At 39.9% G+C, this 26,406-nt stretch overlaps 1 protein-coding gene across 1 annotated transcript in view; it reads right to left on the minus strand.

Moving 5' to 3' along the window:
- LOC126425326 (nuclear RNA export factor 1-like) overlaps positions 1-26,406 on the minus strand; it is a 167,315-nt gene that overhangs the window by 65,933 nt on the left and 74,976 nt on the right. The window contains exons 7-8 of the mRNA XM_050088308.1: positions 22,306-22,505; positions 16,010-16,119 (exon numbers count right to left, since the gene is read on the minus strand). Of these exons, the coding sequence (XP_049944265.1) occupies positions 16,010-16,119; positions 22,306-22,505 (310 nt within the window). The remainder of the gene's footprint in view (positions 1-16,009; positions 16,120-22,305; positions 22,506-26,406) is intronic.

Here is a 26,406-nt window from a genome sequence, read left to right on the forward strand (position 1 = left end):
CAAGCAGTCTCGGGACACCTCTTGCTGGATTGCGCGAAGCACCATGTGCGAAGTTTCTTTCATGTCCATTGTTGCAAATGTTTGCCCTTTCAATAGTGTTTTCAACTTTGGAAATGAAAACAAGTCTTTAGGGGCCACATCCGGAGAGTAAGAAGGATGACGCTGCACAGTGATTTCATTTTTTGTGGAATAGTCTTGCAACAATGGGGATGAATGCACAGGTGCATTACCATGATGCAAGAGCCACGATTTGTCTTGCCACATTTTGGGCCATTTCCTTCTCAACTGAAGTGTTAAACTCTTCTGGAAAATCTCCCAGACAGTCAGTCTTCGATTGGTACACACAATTTCGTTGATGTTCTCGATAGAAGTGTCATCAGTAGACGTTGAAGGGCATCTGTAGTGCCTTGAGAATTTCGGAGTGAATTCCAGAGACACTCATAATTCCACTGCCTTGAACACATGTTGTTTTAGGGATAAGTGTGGTAAAGTAGAATCATGTCTACTGCCCCACGATTATGTGTGTGCAGGACGGATGTGTATCGGACGGATGATCGGCGTGAGCAGGTAGTCGCCGAGCCCGCCTAAGAAGTTACACAGCCTGCTTAAGGAATAAACGCGTCGTACTCTGTGCAACGTAAACCATTATTGCTGTGAACATCTGAAGGTTATTGAAAGAAAAGAAGGGACTTTTTATTCATTCATTCTCTCACTTACTGTCGTAAAGTCTGGATGGTTGTCTTGTTGAACTTGGAGAGATTTATAGACTGTATTTACAGAAAGATGATTGTAATAGCTTCTGTCGGACCGGAAGGTGTCGTGCTTACGGGAAATGTTTCAGTGTATGAAAACTGTTGTGTGTTATGAAAATACAGTGAGACTGAGTTCACAGTATTCTCAAGTGTACCGAGTTATTTAAAAGTATAGAAAATTCCTCCAGAGTAGCATCTATTCTTTGGAGAAAAAGCTGGGCCGAATATCGCAGCCGGCTATCCTGAAAGAAGATTAGCAAAGCAACTCCAAGTAAGTTCGACAGCCAAGGGGGAGTGTGAGTCTTGCACAGTAGTACCACGCTGCCACCCTTATTCACCGAAAACTGCCAGACATCCTGAACGAGGGCCATCTTTAACTGCCATCCAGCCATTTTAAACCGTGTGAACCATTCGTAACACTGAGTACAGCTTAAACACTCATCACTGTAGGCTATCTGCATCATTTGGTGTGGCTCTGTAAAGGCTTTCTTGGGCTTCACATAAAATGTAATGCAGACGCGTTGTTCCTCTAACACCAGCATCTCAATATTCACTAGCTGTGCGACACAACATTCTTCTCAATACAGCACTAAACAGTAACTGGCAGACATGCAATAACGAAACTTCCAGCAGTTACACATTAAACAAAGGATTGCACCAACGAAATTACGAATGTTCCGCAATTTTTTGAACAGGCCTCATAGAGGTATTGATATTATTATATTAACAAATTTTCAATGTATCCTGTCATTAATGTCTCTCATTGTGAGGGAACATGATAACTTAGAAAGAAAGTCTTTTATGTTTACATTCATCGGTTAACGTAGAGTATTATCAAAATTACGGTGAGTAATGTTAAAGAGTAATGCATTCATTTTTGTTATTAAACATAAGCAATGACAATACTTACACTCTAACCATCATAATCTTAGCAAGGAAGTAAACATTGTACTACATATTCCTCCTTGTTCTGTATACCTCAATTGCAGTCTACTGCCTGTGGAATGTAGATAACAATGTGTAGAATACAGGCGTGTCCGAATGAGTATTACAGTATATCAATGAAAAGAATCATTTTTGAAAATATAATTTAATTGTAAAGATGAAGAAAATCTACTCACCAAGCGGTGGGTGAAGAAAATTTCCAAGCATACGGAGCTAGTGGCATCTTCTTTTGGCAGAAGGGTTGAATGAGTCAAGGAAAACGACTGCCATGTCTCCGCTGATCAAGGGTTCTGGGGAAGCTTTTCTGAACTGTCCCTATTTCCTAAACCTCATCAGCCCTTTTCTTTCATCTCTCTTCCTCCTCTTTCAATCCTTCTGCCAGAAGAACGGGCCAAAAGGTAAGAAAGCTTACAAATTTCAATACTTTTATATATGTTTTCTCCTGCAGCTGCCTGGTGAGTAGATTTTTTTGTCCGTCCAATTACGATTACTACAGTCTGCAGTTGCACCGTCCTCCCCATCTCTGGGATCTGAGGCAGGAGACGATCAAGCTACAGCTGTAGAATCAATGTACAGTAACAGCCACACAAAAAATGTCAAATTCTCTATATATGTGATTTGTAATAGTAGTACACAGTAGGCAAATTAGAACTTTGAATTACATTTAGTACAATTTATAAGAACAATAAAAAGCTAATGTGTATAATGCCATAATCAGGCGGAAAGTGAAAGTTATGAGAGACTGGACAGCAAAAAAACTGTCACAAACATAGCATATTTTATTTACGTACAACACACTTAACGTAAAAACAGATTGTCGAGACTTCACTGTACGACCAAATACTAAAGCCACATATGATGATACAATCAGTCATCAGTCATCTGGTAATCTCACAACTCCTTTTGTAGCAGGATTCAAGGAATCCAGTTCACAACGAATGCTGTCATCTGCAACACAGATGACAAGCTGATCGACAGTGACATCTGTGAAGCCGTCCAATTCTCACACCTGCTCCTTCAATTGCACAGAAAATCACGCAAAATTGTCACATTTTCTTATCACACACAACTGCTGACTTTTCGTGTTGTCAAGCAGTAGTCAGTGGACGAGTGTCCAATTTTTTTTTTTCTGCATACTTAATATACTGAAGACAGAAACTCCAGTAAACTCACATATCATTAGTGAAATCCGCTGTACCAGTTACGACGAATTATTTCCCTACATAGTTTTCAATGACACTAAGCACAATCTGTTTCTTGCTGTTTTTTCTGTGGATTTCCATGCCTCTCATTCACTGCAGAACACACAGCAATTTCATACGTTATCACAGCTGATACGAACGACAGGACTGTACATGTGCAACTAGCAGGAAAGAGAAAGCAATTGTCGAATTAAAATTGAAACGAGAATTAAACTCGTTGAGCACCTAACATAGACTGGAAAAAACAGTGAAGACTTGCAATGCTTTTTGTGTCTTATTGAGCCACTTACATAAGAATAAAAATGAAATAACTAATAGATAAGTAGCGCCTGTTTACAGTGGTGTCACAACATCTGGTCTAAATGCATTGCACTTGCTGAGCAGGAATTTGTTTACATTTGAGTTGAATTTATGATAAACAAAGTAGAGGAGTATGTAGCCCCATACCAACACCTTATGTTTATAGGGTGATTCAGCCAAGACATTCACCTTAAATACTTACAGAATTGCGTAAGATATCATGATTCTGTTTTTACCCATATGATTTATGAAAAGGTCCTGAATGAATTATGTATAGTCACTTTTGATAGCTCTTTTAATTATAGATATATCAGAATCAATTTTGTTTTTCTACTAATATTATAGCAATTTAAGCAGCTAACCGTACTTTTAAAAGTGGTGTTTCACTCTTCAAAATTGATGACTAGTTTCTTAGAAATTACAATATTTAAAACTTTGTATTTATCTGTTTTGAAGACAAAACTGACAGGTGTTTTATGTGGAAATTCGTGATTACATACCCATGTAAGGAAATACATCACATCGGATACAGAGCAAACAGCATGTTGCAGCAACACGGTACCTGTATAAAAGGGCCACAGAGGACATGTAGCTTTCACTCTGTGTGTGTGCCATCTGCAGCTCAACTGTTCTCTTTGCAACCTTCTGCATTCTCTGTAAAGTATCATTTCTTAGTTTGTGAGAGGCATTTATTTTTCAAACTAAACAGCATTCGACACATGTGACAGACACACACAGAATGAAAGCCTGGTGCCCATTTTATAGTGCTACATTGCAGCACTGCTAACCTGTGTTTCCTCTCCACCCGATGTGACCCGTTTCCTTTTCTGGGTATGATATCATGAGCTTCTGCATAAGACAGCAATTGGTTTCATGTTCAAAACAGATAAATCTGAAGTTATACATATTACAATTTCTCCAAAACTACTACTCAGATTCTGAAGATCGAAACACCATTCAATTCTTCTCTTTTAGGATTATGGTACTAACAGCAGAAATAACTACAATTCCATTTGACAAAGTGATCTTGATATTAATATCTCTGTAATTAATATAGATATCCAAAGAAACAATATGTCATTTAGTGAGGACTTTTTCACTATTTATTTGAGTGAAAACTGTATTATGGTATCTTAAACTCTTCATGAAATATCTAAGGTAAATTATTTAGCTGAATCACCGTGTATATAACATAAAACTTATTCTTTTCCACAATTTTATAATAAAAGGTGGGCATATGATCTTTGCAACTCAGGAATGACTGCCTGTCTAACGTCAGTGCCTCTATCAGAATATCTAACAGCAGAACCAGGATGAAGCTATCAACGTGACCTCACAGACTGGCGCTTTTGATTTTCATCACATTTATATGACTTGTAGGTAATGGGTAAACATAAATATCCTAAAGCAGTATGGTGCAACTCTCAAAAATAATTTAAAAAATAGAGTTTAAAAATTTTAAGACTTCAAGTGCTGTTCAACACAAAACGTTCAAGTGTATTGGTTGTGGTTATGCTTGTAGTGCTTCGGTCTCCTTACCACATGGTCATTAATTATAATCCTGCTACCGGTAGATGTTTTTAAGTTTTATTTAAATTCATATGTACTATAAAACTGAAATATTAATTAAAAATAGTAATATGGATCATACTGTATTAACGAAACTAACATTTTTCATTGTTCATTACTAATCACACAAAAAAGGGTCATTGTCATCTTCGTTTCCCCTTTATCCATCATCAGGCTCAGCTGGGACTTTTATGATACTTCTCCCCTTTCCTCTGTCCTCCCAGCATTCTCCTTCTATAACAGTTTTGTTCCAGTCCTGATTCATTCTTCTTAAACTTATCCTTACTTAGTCAATCCATCTTGATCCAGGACTCCCTCTTGCCCTCAAACTTGGTCTCCATCACTCATTTTGGTATTCTTCCATCTTCCATTCTCTTTACATGTTCAAATGATCTTAACCTGTTCTTCTGAATTATGTCATTCCGGATTCCTAATCTAATTTCATTCCTAACATCTTCATTTCTCACTTTCTCTCTCCTCATTTTCCATAACATATTTCTTAGGAAATTTCATTTCATTTCACTAACTTGAATTCTACTCTACCCTCTTCTTGTCTTAGTACAGCACTTCCTTGCACTTCGTAGGCACCCGTCTTCCCCACACTAAGCCTCCCCACGCATTGGTAAAATGTAATGCTATGTTGTATCCTTTTGCTAATTTCTTCCTTCATTCTTGCATTCTCTATCATCACAATTCCTACTATTTAATGTTACCCACAGCTTCAATATCCTGTGCTTTAATGGTAATTTGTTCTCTGTCTCCTCTGATCACCACCATAGTCTTGCTTTTCTCCACATTGCATTTCATTCCATATATCTCAATATTTTTATTTAGCATGTCTCTTTGTTCCTTTACCTCCCAACTGTTGGTTCCCCACATCATTATATGATTGGCAAATAGCAACAACTTCATCTCCCTTCTTCTATGAGCCCCTTTTGTCTCTTTTGCAATTTCATCCTTCACCATCTACATACATAAAATTCAATCACCACATGTATGAAAGGTCATCACTTGAGAACGGTTTCGGTGATTTGGTTGATATATTTTTTGTGTTCATAATTGTTGGAACAAGATTTGCATGAAAGAAACGTAAGAATATTCTTGGAAAATCCACCAGAAAAGTTGGAAATTTAGATGGTATTTTTGTTTGAAAATTTCAATAAAAGAAATGTGATAGTCGGTTTGACAGTTCTACTGCCATATGTTTTCATAACAATACAAAAAAATGTGATGTCTAGTTTAACAGCTCTGCTGTCACATATTTTCATAACAACTACAAATTCCGCATTGAATATTGATATTCTTCAAAAAAGAATATGACTGAAAGGGATATTTCAGTGTGTTATCGATGGTGATAATATTTTTGGTGTGCTGGGAAGACTGAAGTGATGTTAGTTCATCATAATTTGGTGTGTTACAAACACCCGATTTCAGTTCGTGGTTTCTTTCTTTGGAAATAATGCCACCAGTGAGGCATCTGTCAGCACACACACAACACAAGCCAACTACACAACTGTTGGGTCCATGAGAACTGACAAAGAGTGTAGACGGTGTGTGGAGGCAAATAAAATAAGAATTTCTCAAGCGTGATCCATCATGATGTGTACAATTGAGTTTGACTTGCTCAGTAGGAGCTTACACACAAAATAATTTGGAACATTGACAAAATAGATGGCCAAACAACACAATTCGAGCTGAACACTTAGTGTTCAAATACAATCCAACAGTTGATTATGCCACAAATGTATTGGTCGACTTTGGAACAATGAATAATGCTTGTCAACATTGCAATGCTTTGAGGTTTTGACATGGACTGCCAGGATTATGTTGTATGAGCAAAATGGTAAAATTACCACAATTGACACCACCATCAGATCGACTGGTGGCTTTGCTTTCTGGCCAAGAACCTCGACTGAAGCATTTCTTACAGAACATACAAAGGTACAACAGCTCCTTTCTGATGACATCACTTCAGGCAATATTATCGAAGAACAATTTATTTCACTTCAATGAATTCATGATCTTACTGAAATTGTTTCATTTCACTTCACAAAAATTCAAGGAAAGATTCAGTAGGATGAATCCCTTCTCAACTGACTGACAGACAATGCAAAGCCTAAACAATTGGGGACAGAGACATATTATGAAATAAAACTTCCAGTTAAACCAGCTGCGAGAAAGAACATGCTAAGCTGTGCTGTGAAATTGTGCAGTTTTGTTTTCCTCTTCACAGCCATTTTTAACAGAAAATAATAAAATTGTGTTTTGGCTAACTTTATAATCCTACCTGTTCGTAAATTACAACCATGTGAAATTCTGTCATTAGTGCTACTATCCTCAAAGATCAAAAAAGGTCTCTCTCATATACCCTGTACTAATAGTTTCAACTGATTTACTCATTCATTTTGACTTCTATTCCCAATCGAGGTTCTGTTTGCAATAACAAATAAATAAGGTCAGTGAGAAGGGGAAAGAGATGGACAGATAGGGGGCAGAGGAGGAGATGGACAAAAGGAGATGGGAGAAGGAGAGGCAAAGAGGGAGGGGGAGGACGACGATACAATGTATGTCTAATTCCAATACATATTTAGCAATTGCGAAGTATTTCCGGGTTCGCTAATCATATATAACAGTGGTGACACCACACTTCCTTATCTCAATTGATTAACATTACTAAGCCAATCAGTTCTTCCAACTTCGGTCTGGACACATCTGAAGCTTCTGTCACACATTCCTTGAAGAATTCCAGTAGTTTGTTTTCCAACTCCCAATACCTTTTCTCTTAGGACATGATAAAAGCCCTCAACTAAGTCATGAAATGTCTGCACCAAACCTTTCCCATACTCAAGATAAATAAAACATTTCTTTCCCATACTCAATATAAATAAAACATTTTTAAGAATTTAATATTTTCATTTTTGGAATCATGTTTGTATTTTTAAAATCTCCTCAAATAAGAAAATATTTTAACTTCTATTTGATTCTACCAATTTTTGTACCAAATAGTAATTAATTACAAAAATGAAAATATATTATTTTTATTAAAAATATGAGTCACATCAAAATTTATTAATTAAAATTTCAATTTATTAATAAATATGGAATTGATACATAACTTCAAGAAATCTGTATTTGCTGAGAATCGTACCAGTGAACTCATAACAACACGGCTGCAACACTATGCACTATGCTACATGCATTCGGCTTAGAATGGTAGGAAAGTTTTGACTGTGATAGCACTTGGAAAACTTCAAAGTACATTATTTCGAGTATCTTTGAGGACTGTATTGTGCTGGATTACAAAATTGATGTTTGGACTCTGTCTCACGACCTACGAGTCTGGACAAAATCAAAGACGACCATTCTGTAAGGTTCTAACATATCTCTTGATAAAGATGCAAGGGTGAACTCTTATGCTTGACTGAACAGTCGTTAAGGGACTGTAGTGGTCTATGTGGGCAGGCAAATAATGGAAACTGATTAATAATTGCTGCTTGAATAACTGGAAAAAAAATGATTGGAAAGAAGAGTTGAAAGATATTGGAAGGTAGTTTATAAATCTGTAGACATATCCTGGTTGAACCTTAACTGATACCAATATCAACAGACTTTCAGTATCAATACATTCATGGTCAATATTCACGATTTGCATTACTATCATCTTCACATTAATTCCATTGCGCATAGTCTCGATTATAACAATGCCGATGCAGGATCGCTCCTCTGCTCCTCGTGCAAATTCCTCTCGCCTGCTAAGAACATCGCGATGCAGGATCTCAGCGGCAGGCGAAATGATGAACAGACAGTGAAACACATCTCACATATGTGAATTAATTTCATCTTCCTGATAACTTTTTATAACGCTTTTAATGTACGGTTGAGGCACACATTTTTTAACAATGCTGGTATGACAGAGCCAAGCATACATCCACACGCTTATAGAAACAAAGAGGCGAAGATACAGCAATTAATAAACTGAAGAGAATATTTCTTTTTTTTTTTCCCTCCATGCAGATGTATCAAAACATTATCTTTGCCACAAAACAACTCATTAATTTACATTTGCCATTGTGTGTGTGTGTGTGTGTGTGTGTGTGTGTGTGTGTGTGTGTGTGTGTGTGTGTGTGTGTCCATATATATATATATCTGACAAAAGCGCTGGCAGGTCGATAGACACACAAACAAACACAAACATACACACAAAATTCTAGCTTTCGCAACCAATGGTTGCCTCGTCAGGAAAGAGGGAAGGAGAAGGAAAGACAAAAGGATATGGGTTTTAAGGGAGAGGGTAAGGAGTCATTCCAATCCCGGGAGCGGAAAGACTTACCTTAGGGGGAAAAAAGGACAGGTAGGTAAGTCTTTCCGCTCCCGGGATTGGAATGACTCCTTACCCTCTCCCTTAAAACCCATATCCTTTTGTCTTTCCTTCTCCTTCCCTCTTTCCTGACGAGGCAACCATTGGTTGCGAAAGCTAGAATTTTGTGTGTATGTTTGTGTTTGTTTGTGTGTCTATCGACCTGCCAGCGCTTTTGTTTGGTAAGTTTCATCATCTTTCTTTTTAGATATATTTTTCCCACGTGGAATGTTTCCCTCTATTATATTCATATATATATATATATATATATATATATATATATATATATATATATATATATATATATATATATATATATATATATAAACAAAGATGAGGTGACTTACCGAACAAAAGCGCTGGCAGGTCGATAGACACACAAACAAACACAAACATACACATACAATTGTGTGTATGTGTTTGTGTTTGTTTGTGTGTCTATCGACCTGCCAGCGCTTTTGTTCGGTAAGTCACCTCATCTTTGTTTTTATATATAATTTTTCCCACGTGGAATGTTTCCTTCCATTATATTGGTATATATATATATATATGTTTTCAATATAATAGAGGGAAACATTCCACGTGGGAAAAATTATATATAAAAACAAAGATGAGGTGACTTACCAAACGAAAGCGCTGGCAGGTCGATAGACACACAAACAAACACAAACATACACACAAAATTCAAGCTTTCGCAACAAACTGTTGCCTCATCAGGAAAGAGGGAAGGAGAGGGGGAAGACGAAAGGAAGTGGGTTTAAAGGGAGAGGGTAAGGAGTCATTCCAATCCCGGGAGCGGAAAGACTTACCTTAGGGGGAAAAAAGGACAGGTATACACTCGCACTCATGCACATATCCATCCACACATACAGACACAAGCAGACATATTTAAAAGACCATATTTAAAAGACCTTTTAAATATGTCTGCTTGTGTCTGTATGTGTGGATGGATATGTGCATGAGTGCGAGTGTATACCTGTCCTTTTTTCCCCCTAAGGTAAGTCTTTCCGCTCCCGGGATTGGAATGACTCCTTACCCTCTCCCTTAAAACCCACTTCCTTTTGTCTTCCCCCTCTCCTTCCCTCTTTCCTGATGAGGCAACAGTTTGTTGCGAAAGCTTGAATTTTGTGTGTATGTTTGTGTGTCTATCGAGCTGCCAGCGCTTTCGTTTGGTAAGTCACCTCATCTTTGTTTTTATATATATATGTTTTGATACATCTGCATGGAGGGAAAAAAAAAGAAATATTCTCTTCAGTTTATTAATTGTTGTATCTTCGCCTCTTTGTTTCTATAAGCGTGTGGATGTATATGACTTACCGACGAAAGCGCTGGCAGGTCGATACACACACAAACAAACACAAAATTCAAGCTTTCGCAACAAACTGTTGCCTCATCAGGAAAGAGGGAAGGAGGGGAAAGACGAAAGGATGTGGGTTTTAAGGGAGAGGGAAAGGAGTCATTCCAATCCCGGGAGTGGAAAGACTTACCTTAGGGGGAAAAAAGGACGGGTATACACTCGCACACACACGCATATCCATCCACACATATACCATATATGTATATGGTATATGTATATGGTATATGTGTGGATGGATATGTGTGTGTGTGCGCGAGTGTATACCCATCCTTTTTTCCCCCTAAGGTAAGTCTTTCCGCTCCCGGGATTGGAGTGACTCCTTACCCTCTCCCTTAAAACCCACATCCTTTCGTCTTTCCCCTCCTTCCCTCTTTCCTGATGAGGCAACAGTTTGTTGCGAAAGCTTGAATTTTGTGTGTATGTTTGTGTTTGTTTGTGTGTCTATCGATCTGCCAGCGGTCTCGTTCAGTAAGTCACCTCATCTTTTTTTATATATAATTTTTCCCACGTGGAATGTTTCCCTCTAATATATAACAGAGGGAAACATTCCACGTAGGAAAAATATATCTAAAAACAAAGATGATGTGACTTACCAAACGAAAGCGCTGGCAGATCGATAGACACACAAACAAACACAAACATACACACAATATATTAACTGTGTCTGTATATGTGTGTGTGTGCGCGAGTGTATACCCGTCCTTTTTTCCCCCTAAGGTAAGTCTTTCCGCTCCCGGGATTGGAATGACTCCTTACCCTCTCCCTAAAACCTACATCCTTTCGTCTTTCCCTCTCCTTCCCTCTTTCCTGATGAGGCAACAGTTTGTTGCGAAAGCTTGAATTTTGTGTGTATGTTTGTGTTTGTTTGTGTGTCTGTCGACCTGCCAGCACTTTCATTTGGTAAGTCACTACATCTTTGTTTTTAGATATATTTTTCCTACGTGGAATGTTTCCTTACACCAATAACCTGACAACAGCTTTCGCATCCCGCAACTACCCTCCCGACTTGGTACAGAAGCAAATAACCAGAGCCACTTCCTCATCCTCTAAAACCCAGAACCTCCCACAGAAGAAACACAAAAGTGCCCCACTTGTGACAGGATACTTTCTGGGACTGGATCAGACTCTGAATGTGGCTCTCCAGCAGGGATACGACTTCCTCAAATCCTGCCCTGAAATGAGATCCGTCCTTCATGAAATTCTCCCCACTCCACCAAGAGTGTCTTTCCGCCGTCCACCTAACCTTCGTAACCTCTTAGTTCATCTCTATGAAATCCCCAAACCATCTTCCCTACCCTCTGGCTCCTACCCTTGTAACCGCCTCCGGTGTAAAACCTGTCCCATGCACCTTCCCACCACCACCTACTCCAGTCCTGTAACCCAGAAGGTGTACACGATCAAAGGCAGAGCCATGTGTGAAAACACCCACGTGATTTACCAACTGACCTGCCTACACTGTGACGCATTCTATGTGGGAATGACCAGCAACAAACTGTCCATTTGCATGAATGGACACAGGCAGACAGTGTTTGTTGGTAATGAGGATCACCCTGTGGCTAAACATGCCTTGGTGCACGGCCAGCACATCTTGGCACAGTGTTACACCGTCCGGGTTATCTGGATACTTCCCACTACCACCAACCTATCCAAACTCCAAAGATGGGAACGTGCTCTTCAATATATCCTCTCTTCCTGTTATCCACCAGGCCTCAATCTCCGCTAATTTCAAGTTGCCGCCACTCATACCTCACCTGTCATTCAACAACATCTTTGCCTCTGCACTTCCACCTCAACTGACATCTCTGCCCAAACTCTTTGCCTTTACAAATGTCTGCTTGTGTCTGTGTATGTGCGGATGGATATGTGTGTGTGTGCGAATGTATACCTGTCCTTTTTTCCTTCTAAGGTAAGTCTTTCCGCTCCCAGGATTGGAATGACTCCTTGCCCTCTCCCTTAAAACCCACATCCTTTCGTCTTTCCCTCTCCTTCCCTCTTTCCTGATGAGGCAACAGTTTGTTGCGAAAGCTTGAATTTTGTGTGTATGTTTGTGTGTCTATCGACGTGCCAGCGCCATATCTGCTCCCGGGATTGGAATGACTCCTTACCCTCTCCCTTAAAACCCACATCCTTTCGTCTTTCCCTCTCCTTCCCTCTTTCCTGATGAAGCAACCGTTGGTTGCGAAAGCTAGATTTTTGTGTGTATGTTTGTGTTTGTTTGTGTGTCTATCGACCTGCCAGCGCTTTCGTTTGGTAGGTCACATCATCTTTGTTTTTAGATATATTTTTTCCATGTGGAATGTTTCCCTCTATAATATATGAATATAATAGAGGGAAACATTCCACATGAGAAAAATATGTCTAAAAACAAAAATGATGTGACTTACCGAACGAAACACAAACAAACACAAACATACACACGAAATTCAAGTTTTCGCAACAAACAGTTGCTTCGTCAGGAAAGAGGGAAGGAGAGGGAAAGATGAAAGGATGTGGGTTTTAAGGGAGAGGGTAAAGAGTCATTCCAATCCTGGGAGCGGAAAGACTTACCTTAGGGGGAAAAAAGGACAGGTACACACACACACACACACACACACACACACACACACACACACACATATATATATATGCATCCGCACATACACAGACACAAGCAGACATTTTCAGACGTTTTATCAGCACAGTTTGTGCTCACATGTTCAATACTGGGTGGCCAGAGTGTCTGTGTCATGCATTTACAGTTGCTTTAACTACACAAATTCGTGAAACTTGTGTTCAGCAGCGTGATCCTTCGTGAAATCTTTGATGCAGTGACAACTGGTTTCCATATCGGCAGCCTGAGGAATTTTTTTCACCTCGTCACTCTCACTTATTCAGTGGGGACACCACCCGTACATCTGACATCCGTCGATAAGGTAAGTTCCTTGCCGCTTTTATGACATTGTCGAACACAGAAAATTCGTGTTACACGAAGTATTTATCATGAGCACAACCACATATTGTTTTATGACATGCACACTTAATACTTTGCAGCCAGGTTTCGTATGTTTTTGCATTTTGTTTTTGAACGTCTTTCATAAAACTGCATTACATAAAGTTTCTGTAGTGTCCTTTCCACATACTACACACACAATAAAATACAAATACAATTACAAAATACACTTATTTATTTGCTGACATGCCATTATCGCCACTTATATACATTAGGGTCTGTAAGATATTTTCTCTCCTTTTTAAATATAATGTCACTGCATGTCATTTTGTTTTCATTTTTGTTACTTTATTCAATTCCAATTATGTAAGTACACATTTTACTCTCATTTGGTTATACATTCTACGTATAACATTCATACAATAATAGATTGTGTTTTCATTTATGGCATATATTGATATACATTTCCTTTCAATGTACAATAATTTCTTGTGGGAGTATATTTATCAATTCAAAAGAATCAAAGAAGTAAAAAAAAGTTGCAGCAGCTTCCTACCCTTAACATTGAAAATGGCTTCAAATTCAAAATCAGCATTCCTGGCGTGTCTCATTTGTAGGTAGAATTTAATTTTAATTTGCTCCTTCAATGTTTTTACAATTACCAATCTCGCAGACTTGTAAAAAATACAATGAAAGTTTCATTAGTTTCTTGTAACAAAATGATTCATTTATCTCAAAAAAATTTTTATCTCAACAATTGAAAGTACATTCATATTTTACTCGGCACCCTACCTTAAACAGTCGCTACTGAATAGTGGCATATGTGGGCGGGCAAATAATGGGAACTGATTAATAACTGCTGCTTGAATAAACAGAAAAAATTGATTGGAAAGAAGAGTTGAAAGAGATTGCAAGGCAATTTATAAATCTGTACACATATCCTGGGAGAACTATAACTGATACCCATATCAACAGACCTTCAATATCAAAACATACAAGGTCAATATTCACAATTTGCATTACGTACTGTTTCACAATAATTCCATTGTGCGGAGTCTTGATTATAACAATAGCAATGCAGAATCATTCCTTTGCTGCTTGTGCAAATTCCTCTTCTCTGCTCCAAGCCTCCCGATGCAGGATCTCAGCGGTGGGCAAATTGGTGAACAGACAGGGACACACATCTCACATATGCGAATTAATTTTACCTTTCTAATAATTTTTTATAGCACCTTTAATGTATGATTGAGATACACATTTTTTTAACAGTGCTGGTATGATGGATCCAAGAATACGTCTGCATGCTACTACTTATGGAAACAAACTCGTGAAGATACAGGAATTAATAATTTGAAGAGCGTGTTTCTCCTTTTCTTTCATGGAGATGTATCAAAACATTATCTCTGTCACAAAACAACTCGCTAATTTACCTTTGGCGTTATCTGTATATAGCTTACATGTATAAAAGAAAAGAATGAAATGTATATATCATTTCAAGTGAAAATTTGCAAGATTATGTCAATTATGTTGAATGAACAGCAAAAAAGCTATTTCTTTTGGTTGTACTTTCGAAAAAGCAAAGTCTTGAAAAAAATTATACATAGCACACTGATGCTATACAAATCTTTGTTCTCTGATAATTATAATTCTTGGATCTGTGAAATGTGAGACATTAGGTTGTCTTCTTGGTCTCATTCTGGCATCAATACTGTAAGGATGTGAGCTGACCCTTAGATCACGAATGTAAAATTAGAGAGATTCAAGTGCACACAGAGGCTTTCATACAGTCGTTCTTCCCGCGAACTATACGCGACTGGAACAGAAAAGGAAGGTAATGACAGTGGCACGTAAAGTGCCCTCCGCCACACACCGTTGGTGGCTTGCGGAGTATAAATGTAGATGTAGATGTATCTTTTTGCCAATAATTATTGGAAAGTTGAAATTTAAACATTTTTCACTCAGTAATAAGACAAACCTCTCTGCAGTTCTGTTTTATTTAAATTGTGCAATTAATTTATTGCTATTTAAATTAAACTGGGTGTGCTTGTTTGGTGGTGCAATGATCAAGCGCCATAAGCATCCTATTATTGGTTATTTTATTATAAAAAATTGAGCCTGCACCTTAATTTGAAGTCCGATTAACTTTTACAAATAACTACTTTTGTATGGACATTAACGACATACACAGTCGACTGTCACCAAGTCGTTAACCAACAGTGACTTTCTGGCCAGAAGCTCATTTTCATTCACTCTATTAAAGTCAATGAATATAATTTCATTAAAAATAAAAATAACCAGTATTTTCAAGAGTTTCAATCATAAATGAGAATAGTTGCGCTTTCTTTTGTTTATCGCCTTTGGAGTGGATCCCTTTGTTCAAGGCTTTAAGTTCCTTACACTCTGGAAAATTAATTTATATGAAAGGTACTCAGAAACCAATGGGATCCTTCAAATATAAACCCATTGTGTATCTAAATAAACACAAAACAAACAATGAACAAAATTTTGTATTTTGGTAGTACACATCTCTCACTTTCAATCTACAAAACATTCTATTGAAAAATATACAGGGATAAAGGAGAAGTAGACACCACTAACCTTATGTAGGTCTCATCGTTTCTGTGTCTCCCGCACACAGGATTTTTGTTCAAATACAATTCTCTGATAGGTATAGAACTGAAGATCGCCAGATCAGAAGTTGATGTAATCTGAAAACCATTCCAGAACATCAAGTAGCACACACTTTCTATTGCACATTAACAACTTACTTTTTTCACACAACTAGGTTGGAGAACAACCATTCATATTATGCATACACGATAAAAATTAGAAAAGAAAAATGAGATGTCAACATCCTGTAACTCTGGGAAAAGCACAGTGACATATTCTTCTCAGAACACAGTGAAAGAGCACATCTCATTTTTGGAGCTTCCACTTTACAAAATTCCTGCTGACAAGCCCGGTTGTAGCACATTCAGTTGAATTGTTTTACATACATCACCTCAAATCTATTTCTTAGCACTGGATTTCTAAATAAATTGCTTCATTATTACATTTATTGTTGTTTAATGACAGGTAATGATTCAATTACAAGCCCTGTAAATTAAGTATAAAAATTGAAAAACCTTCTGGTAACTTTTACACGGTCGCAACCTGAGGCAGCTATTTGTTAGGGTTGCCGACGCCTTTTAAAACCAGCATCCAGGCAATGATTTGTGATCTATTTTGGTGCAGGTAAGGAAGCATATGCTGCCAGACAATACAAACAGTGATGTACAGAAAATTGATATTTTCAGATTGGCTAGTACAGAGCTATCAGTGGTGGGTAGGAGACGGCACATATGTCATTCACTTCAGAACTGTTTGGTATTTCCGTAGCAGTGGAACACAGGACAATAGGGCACTGCATTTTTGCATACCTTGTCCTAAATACCACACCAGCCATTGCAAGATGGCAGATATTTCATTGCAATATGATGCTATGATGGACTACAATTTTCATAACAACATGACACATTATTAATAAGAAGCCACTGGGACCCAATAAAACAGTGAGGGCGTCTGAAAACATCACAACTGTCAGCAATCGCGGGTGGGAGGGGTGGGGACTGGGGAGCGGGAGAGGACTGTGGGGCAGAGGCCCCTGATGGCAAGGTTTTTAGGGGCGCAAAAAATTGTAAGATACAATATTTATCATAAAATAAAAAACAATATTTCCAGGATCACATAGAATCCGCATCATAACTGATGTCCTATGTTGATGTTTTTTCAACAGTTATTATTTTACACATTTGGTCGTGGGAGTGGATATCGTCCCCACCCTCCTGGAAACATCGTGAGAAGTACATGACTGAACATACGCTACTGGCCATTAAAATTGCTACACCACGAAGATGACGTGCTACAGATGAGAAATTTAACTGACAGGAAGAAGATGCTGTGATACACAAATGATTAGCTTTTCAGAGCATTCACACAAGGTTGGCGCCGGTGGCGACACCTACAATGTGCTGACATGAGGAAAGTTTCCAACCGATTTCTCATACACAAACAGCAGTTGACCGGCATTGCCTGGTGAAATGTTGTGATGCCTCATGTAAGGAGGAGAAATGCGTACCATCACATTACCGACTTTGATAAAGATCAGATTGTAGCCTATTGTGATTGCAGTTTATCGTACCGCGACATTGCTGTTCGTGTTGGTCGAGATCCAATGACTGTTAGAAGAATATGGAATCAGTGGGTTCAGGAGGGTAATACGGAACGCCGTGCTGGATCCCAACGGCCTAGTATCACTAGCAGTCGAGATGACAAGCATTTCATCCGCATGGCTGTAACGGATCGTGCAGCCACGTCTCGATCCCTGAGTCAACAGATGGGGATGTTTGCAAGACAACAACCATCTGCATGAACAGTTCGATGACGTTTGCAGCAGCATGGACTATCCGCTCGGAGACCATGGCTGCGGTTACCCTTGACGCTGCTTCACAGACAGGAGTGCCTGCGACGGAGTACTCAACGACAAATCTGGGTGCACAAACGGCAAAACGTCATTTTTTTGGATGAATCCAAGTTCTGTTTACAGCATCATGATGGTCGCATCCGTGTTTGGCGACATCACGGTGAACACACATTGGAAGCGTGTATTCATCATGGCCATACTGGCGTATCACCCGGCGTGATGGTATGGGGTGCCATTGGTTACACGTCTCGGTCACCTCTTGTTCGCATTGACGGCACTTTGAACAGTGAACGTTACATTTCAGATGTATTACGACCCGTGGCTCTACCCTTCATTCGAGCCCTGCGAAACCCTATATTTCAGCAGGATAATGCACGACCGCATGTTGCAGGTCCTGTACGGGCCTTTCTGGATACAGAAAATGTTCGACTGCTGCCCTGGCCAGCACATTCTCCAGATCTGTCACGAACTGAAAACATCTGGTCAATGGTGGCCGAGCAACTGGCTCGTCACTATACGCCAGTCACTACCCTTGATGAACTGTGGTATCGTGTTGAAGCTGCATGGCCAGCTGTACCTGTACACGCCATACAAGCTCTGTTTGACTCAATGCCCAGGCATATCACGGCCGTTATTACGGCCAGAGGTGGTTGTTCTGGGTACTGATTTCTCAGGATCTATACACCCAAACTGCGTGAAAATGCAATCACAAGTCAGTTCTAGTATAATGTAATTGTCCAATGAATACCTGTTTATGATCTGTATTTCTTCTGTGTGTGTGTGTGTGTGTGTGTGTGTGTGTGTGTGTGTGTCTGTGTGTGTGTGTGTCGCCTATTTTTGACGAAGGCCTTGTGGTTGAAAGCTTATTTGTTAAAGTCTTTTTGTTGTGCCTATCTGCAACTCAGCATCTACATTTCACAGTGAGTAGCAACTTTTCTTTTCATAATATTGTTACATTCCATCCTGGATTTTTCACTGTTTGAGAGGGGTATTACAGTTACCCAAAGAAAGTTTTTTGTTCACAATTTATTAGTTATTGCGAATAATGGATTCCATTTTTTGCATTTGGACACTGAAACATTTGCCAAAAGAAAAAAAATTGTAATTTAATGTAGACCAGAAAAATAAAAAATCTAAAGAAGTAAGCTGCAGTAACATGAATACTCTACACAATGTGCCTTGTAACAGTGATTTCTGACTAACTACATGGCTTATCCTTACTCGTAAATATGTACCACAACCTACTGTTGCCCCAGTAGTCTCCTTGCCTTCACCAGTGCTGCTGTGTCAACTAAAAACTTTCTATATCAGTTAGTTATTAGTTGTGTTCATTTATTAGTCGTTTATATGCATTCTTTACAATTATTTTTTCATAATGTACCTCACCCATAATGTCTTTAAGAAAGAAATCTGGTGGCCAATACAGGAAAGGTAAAAAACAGAACAAGAACTGCTTTCTAAACGAACTGGAAGTCGTGACAGATTTACTGTGAAAACTGCTCCAGTTCTAAGTACACCAAAACTTACAAGCTCATACAATCTGAAGTCCATATGCTATTCACTCTCTACAGCACATGCAGAGACAACTTTGCCTGAAAATGCTTTGACGACTATGCAGAAAATCACTCTCTAAGAGCAGACTGATTTGAAAGTTTTCACTGACATTAGCAATCAGACAGAAAATGGTAAGACTTTGAAAAATGAATTAAGAGAGGGACATGTGAAAACAGAATAAAGACTCATTTTTTGAACAGATAAAACAGATTATCTGAGGATTGTTTTTGCATGAAACTAGAAAATGGTGAGAGGAATTTAAGGATACAGTCATGGTATTCTCCTGTGTGTCACTTACTGCTTTTCTCACATGCTTATAAAGAAATAAAGGAACAAGTTCTTCTGTACAGTCACACTGTTCTAAAAAATAGAAAAAAGTTTAGACTCAGAGTATTAAATCATAAAAAAAGCTGTCATCACGTTGAAGGGTTTGAAAACTGGAAAGAAATCTTTTAAGCTCCGTGTAAAATATGAACCTGTTGTGAATCGTCATCTTCGCAAAGCTCAGCAGACAGATGACTGTATTGTATCTTATCTTTCTTCACAAAGCCAAAATGAATTCATTAAACTTTGTGGTGGTTACATCAGAACAGAGATATTTAAGGAGTTGCTAACAAGTATGGCTAAGTGTTTCTCCATCACAATTGGTAGCGTACCAGATATATCGCATACCAAGCAAATGTTCAAAATGGTTCAAATGGCTCTGAGCACTATGGGACTTAACATCTACGGTCATCAGTCCCCTAGAAATAAGAACTACTTAAACCTAACTAACCTAAGGACATCACACACATCCATGCCCGAGGCAGGATTCGAACCTGCGACCGTAGCAGTCACGCAGCTCCGGACTGAGCGCCTAAACCAAGCAAATGTCTCGAGTAATTGTTGCGTATTCAAATACATACTCAGGTTCAGAAGTAACTGTAGAGAAATCTTCATTGACTTCATCCTATTACCTGGGAAATCATCTAATGAAATTGCACAACAAATTTGTGAAAAGTTGTAATAAGGTGGTCTAAGACTGGAGTAGTACTGTGGACAATGTGGATATGATAATGCTGCAACTGTGGCTGGACACATTAGTGGTGTTCAGATATATATTTTGGATATAGAACCCCAAATCAGTGTTTGTGTGACATTAACAATTACTCACTTAATCTTGCTGGAGTACTTGCAGCTAGTGTTGAAACAAAGTCTACCTTTTTTTATTGGCACTGTGCAAAATGTGTACTCATTGTAACAACATTATCTATGTGATTGTTCCAATTTAAGTTTTCCGTAATTGTAATCTCTCAGTATTTACTTGAATCCACAGCCTTCAGATTTGTGTGATTTATCATGTAACTGGAATTTAGCAGATTTCTGTTAGTACTCATGTGAATGACTTTACACTTTTTTGTTATTTTGAGTCAATTGCCACTTTTTGCACCAGACAGATCTATTGTCTAAATCATTTTGATGATCTAATGACTTAAAAGGACAGTACATGACAAAACCATCTGGAAACAATCTACAACGGCTGCTCAGATTGTCACCTAAGCCATTTACATAGATGAGGAACAGCAGAGGGCCTATAACACTTCCTCAGAGAATGCCATATATTACTACCGTTCTACTCAAGACTTTCCATAAATTACTATGATTTGTGACCTTTCTGACAGAAATCGTGAATCTGGCCACACAATTGACGTGATACTCTGTAGACACACAATTTGATTAGAAACCAATCTGACATCCCCTGTCGACAGCACTCATTACTTCAACTGAATAAAGAGAGAGTTATGTTCCACAAAAAAGATATTTTCTGAGTTGGGTTGCTTTTGGGGAGGAGACCAAACACTGGGGTCATCGGTCTCATCGGATTAGGAAAACATGAGGAAGGAAGTCGGCTATGCCCTGTCACAGGAATCATATCCCAGCATTTGCCTGAGGCAATTTAGGGAAAGCATGGAAAACTTAAATCAGGATGGCCAAACACGGGATTGAACCATTGTCTTCTGGTGTATGTGTGTGTGTGTGTGTGTGTGTGTGTGTGTGTGTGTGTGTGAGAGAGAGAGAGAGAGAGAGAGAGAGAGAGACAGAGAGAGAGAGAGAGAGAGAGAGAGAGAGAGACGACAGGTGGAGTGGGTTACATGTGGGCATCTGGATCAGTGGGGTCCACTGGAATAATCAAGTTCTAAATTCAAGGAAGTGCCCCAAAGGATTTATTCACAATAACAGGGGGTACAACTAAGGCACATGAGGAAGCTACTAATTGCTTGGAAAAGTAGCTAATATGACCTAAGACCCATGAATGGTGTGAAAGTGCAGAAGAGGCCCGTTTAGCTGGTCTGAGTCAGGTGAGCAAGAGAGTGAAGTGATGGTGCTCCATCCCTCGCCACCTTTGTCCGGCACACCCCCGTGACTCTCTTCTGCACCCCCATTGGCCAGAGATTGTGAACAGAGTCCCCCTAAGTTCAATAACCTATCCTTACTGTGTGTACAACAGGTCAGCAGCACGTCGCGAAGCCACAGGTGGGCCGTGGGAAGTCTTCACTTCATCTCGACTTGAAACATATGAATGAATGTTCCCGGCACATTTTTTTTGAAATTTTCTGTCCCTACCTCTTTTGAGCATGTGGTTCCCAAACAAACGATTGTGTGTGTGTGTGTGTGTGTGTGTGTGTGTGTGTGTGTGTGTGACGACAGGTGGAGTGGGTTATATGTGGGCATCTAGATCCAAAGCGGGACATTGCTCGAAAGCTCAGTTACGAATGCAATCTCATTCACGTAGTTGCGTAGATGCATCAACTACATGCTGAATGCTGTCCCCTGCTTGTATTCTACCCAGGACGCTCCAGTATTGTATGAAAAAAACTAAAAATTAGTGCATACTTGCCTTGTTGTCAGTCAGATCTAATACTTTTAGTGAGCACCACTTCAGTTTATCGGCAAAGACAGTGGCGAGATGGCTCAGTGTGAACAGCCCATTTCCTGCAAGACTGAGACTAACGACGTTCGGGAACATTTCTCCTGTTTTCAGCAACTGCTGCTGCAAATGGACGTTTTCTGATGGGTCGTACATCACTTGTTGGAATTCTAAAAAGAAAAGGTAAAGAAACAACAATTTACACAAATAAGTATGTAAAGGAAGTTTAATCCACACAAGATGTGCACACTCTATTACTGTACGAAAACTATAAATGAAATAAACTGCAACACAATTATTAGAAACTTTTTGGATGGTCAACAACATCAAATGAGCTTAACACTTTTAGTTTACCTTCAGTGTCATTAAATATATTTAATGTAAAACATCTGCTGTCGAGTCATCAGGACCTTGACGGAAATGTCTTAAATATCTCCCACTGAGCTGTTACGGCACAGACTACAGCCAGTGCCCGCAGCCATCTCTAGGATGCAGTGGTTGCCAGATCCTGCAGTCAATGAACTGACGACACGGCAACTCGGCAGACGCCGGCCACTTCCATGATGTCCTCTTTCAGGAGGCAACAGTCGGGTCTACAACAATGGTCCCCTTTCAAGAATCCTCAGTGACAGCTGGAGGGTTCATTAGCACAAAGGAATACGACAGTGAGGTTCCTCCTGCCGGTGTTCTCACCAGATAGCTGTACTTAAACCCCACAGGGTGTTCCAACCACCATTCGCACAGCTGGGCAATGTTATGACACAGTCGCCACCACCGTCACCATGCCTACACTGCCCGACTGCCTCGGCATTCAGTGGCTCGGCACTATGCTGGCTTCACAGGACTGTGCCACATGGATTCTGCCATCACCTTTCAGTGTCAGGTACGAATGACGGACTTCGCGGCTCAATGCCCCCGGGGTCTGCCTGCCGCTCGCCACTGCTCTCCAGTTTCACTGGGAACCATGCTGTTGTGTGCTGGTGCTCTGGAAGAAGCTGCCAGCTGCCTCCTACTGGCAGCAGAGACGCGTCCAATGCTTTGGCCACAGCCACCCCACCTCTACTGGCCGTATCCACATCTGTCGTGTCCACTACCCCCCTTCCAGCTGCCCATGGGGACATTACGGAATGACACCGGGCCGCTATCAGGATGAGAATGCACACATTACTGTTTGAGTCTGTCAGAATAATAAAGAATTGTTAAATTCACCGACTGTTTTGCTGCAGTCTCCTACAAGATCCTCCAGTTTTCCTCGACATCATCCAAAAGGGGGATGTGCAAGTGGGAGTCAAATGCCTACTGACAATCACGCACCCAGTTCCTGGCAAAAACCAGCAATCATTCCACAACCCATCCATACATTTCTGGATTCAGAAGTGTAAAGGCTCAGAGTCCACTCAATCAACAAAAAAGAATAAGAAACTTTTTGTCAGATCAAAACTGTGTGCTGGACGGAGACTCAAACTTGGAACCTCTGCCTTTCACAGGAAAGTTTCACAGGAGAACTTCTGTGAAATTCGGAAGGTAGGAGATGAAGTACTGGCAGGAGTAAAGCTGCAAGGACGGGTCGTGAGTCGTGCTCGGGTAGCTGAGTCGGTAGGGTGCTCGCCTGTGAAAGGCAAAGATCCTGAGTTTGAGTCTCAGTCCATCACTCGGTTTTAATCTGCCAGGAAGTGTCATCTCAGTGTACACACGCTGCAGAGTAAAAATTTCTTCCTGGAAACATCATCCAGGCTGTGGCTAAGCCATGTCTCCATAATTTCCTTTCTTCCAGGAGTGCTACTCTTGTATGTTTCCCCAGAGAATTTCTGTGAAGTTTGAAATATAGGAAATGAGGTACTGGCGGAAGTAAAGCTGTGAGGATGGGTTGTAAGTTGTGCTTGTATAGCTCAATCAGTGGAGCCCTTGACTACAAAAGGTAAAGGTCCCACGTTTGAGTCTCTGTTTTGCTCACAGTTTTAATCAGCCAGGAAATTTCATGTCAGCCCACACTCTGCTGCCGAGTCAAAATTTCATTGAAGAAGAATAAGGCTTGCTTCATTCTGGTGACGGAAGCAGACGGAGACTGCAAATGGTGGTTTGTCTTGGACAAAAACAACATATCCAAGTAATAGATCAGATTTTGGGTTTTCACTCGGATATCCTTATACACGTGGTTCTGTTCCATTATGTCAGTTTAGATAAAGTGCCAGTATTGGTTAAAAGCCAGAGGGCCGAACCATTAACTCCTGCAACATAAACTCCATTTAATTTACCAGGGCCCACATGCCCCGTGCACAATGTAGTTTGGCGAAAGAAAGGGCATTATGCCACCCAGGGCCAAGAGTGCGCCTGGCTCAGGCTTGGGTTTGCGAAAGCTTAGGAATAAGCTAGACTAGCCATAAGGTTTTTCCTGTAAATAGGAATTTTGCAAAGCAGAGAGAGAACTGGGGATTATTAAACTGTGCCTTTAGGTAAGAAATTAAAGGAACTTTTAGTTGAGACTTCTATTAGCTGGAATTTGTACAGTGGCAATGTAAATAGAAGAAACTTAGTGTGTTTAATTTAGTAGGAATCAGCTGGTATCTCATAGTGTGATATTTCGAATATTTAGTAAAGTATGTACTAATTGGTATGATAACCACCAGGACAACAGGTAGTGAATGCTAGTTAATTTGCAGATGTGAGATAGACACCAAGGTAGATGTAAAATGTGGTACAACACCGACCAGGTATGACACAGTCTAAGTGTCACAACAGTATCAGATGGTTAGGATTTCCTGTATTTGTACCATGTGACACTGCCTCAGAAAAGCAACATGCTAAGATACCACATGGGTGCAAGATGATAATTAGACACGATGGCATCACACTCCAGGTCCCTCGAGATGTAATGAGCACAATAGCAGAAAATCTGCCTACAGGATACATACAAATTTGACATTGTGAGGAACAAGAGGCTTATCCCCATTCAAAACAATCATTTCTCTGACTTCATTGCACAATTATGTGAGAAATAGAACAATGGGAAATCCAAGATGGAATGTTAGGTGAGAAATAGGTTAGTTTTGAGAATTTTCAAATGCTTACAAAACTACACTGATGGGAAAAAAATCACAACACCAAGAACGGCTTGTGTGACATACATGAAAGATGGTAGGTGTGTTTCTAGATCTGAAAAATAATGTCAATTTAAATTTCGCACCAATCACATCAGAGAGACATTAGTAGCGGTACTATGAGGATGCAAATCAGGCTTGCTTTACATACGCGCTATAGCGGTCATCATCATTAGTTAGAATTGAGACTGAACATGGTGAGTTGATGTTAGCGAAGAATGCCTGTAAGGTGACAAAGACTCCACTTTCAACACCATACTGAGTTTGAATGAGGTTGTGTAATGGGAATACAATAAGGTGTATGTTCTCTCTGTGATATTGCAGAAAGACTAGGCAGGAATGTAGCCGCTGTACACAATTGATGGCAGCGGTGGTCATGAGAAGTGTGGTCAGTCACAAGAAGTGTGGTCAGTCACAAGAAGTGTGGTCAGTCACAAGAAGTGTGATCAGTCACAAGAAGTGTGGTCAGTCGCAAGAAGTGTGGTCACAAGAAGACAGGGCTCCAGACGGCCGCGTGGCACTACTGAGAGAGAACACCATTGTGTTTTGTGTATGGCTCTATCACATTGTACTGCATCTGCAGCAGCAATCTGAGCAGCAGCTGGCACCACAACGACACAATGAACTGTTACAAACTGGCTGTTTCGGGACAGCTTCGAGCCAGATGTTCGGTTGCGTGCATTCCACTAACCCCGAGCAACCACAACTGGCTTCTTCAGTGATATCATTGGAGGGCAGGGTGGAGGTTTCTTGTGATTTCTGATGAAGCCTGGTTCTGCCTCAGTGCCAGTGATGGCCGTATGTTGGTTAGGACGAGGCCTGTAACCAACCTGTCTGCATGCTTGACACAATGGATCCACATCTGGAGTTACGGTCTATGGTGCGATTTCGTATGACAGCAGAGGCGCTCTTGTGGTTATCCCACACACTCTGATGGCAAATGTGTATGTCAATCTGATGAGTCAACCTGTTG

This window comes from Schistocerca serialis, chromosome 10 (genome assembly GCF_023864345.2).
Source record: "Schistocerca serialis cubense isolate TAMUIC-IGC-003099 chromosome 10, iqSchSeri2.2, whole genome shotgun sequence".
Classification (NCBI taxonomy): Eukaryota; Metazoa; Arthropoda; class Insecta; order Orthoptera; family Acrididae; genus Schistocerca; species Schistocerca serialis.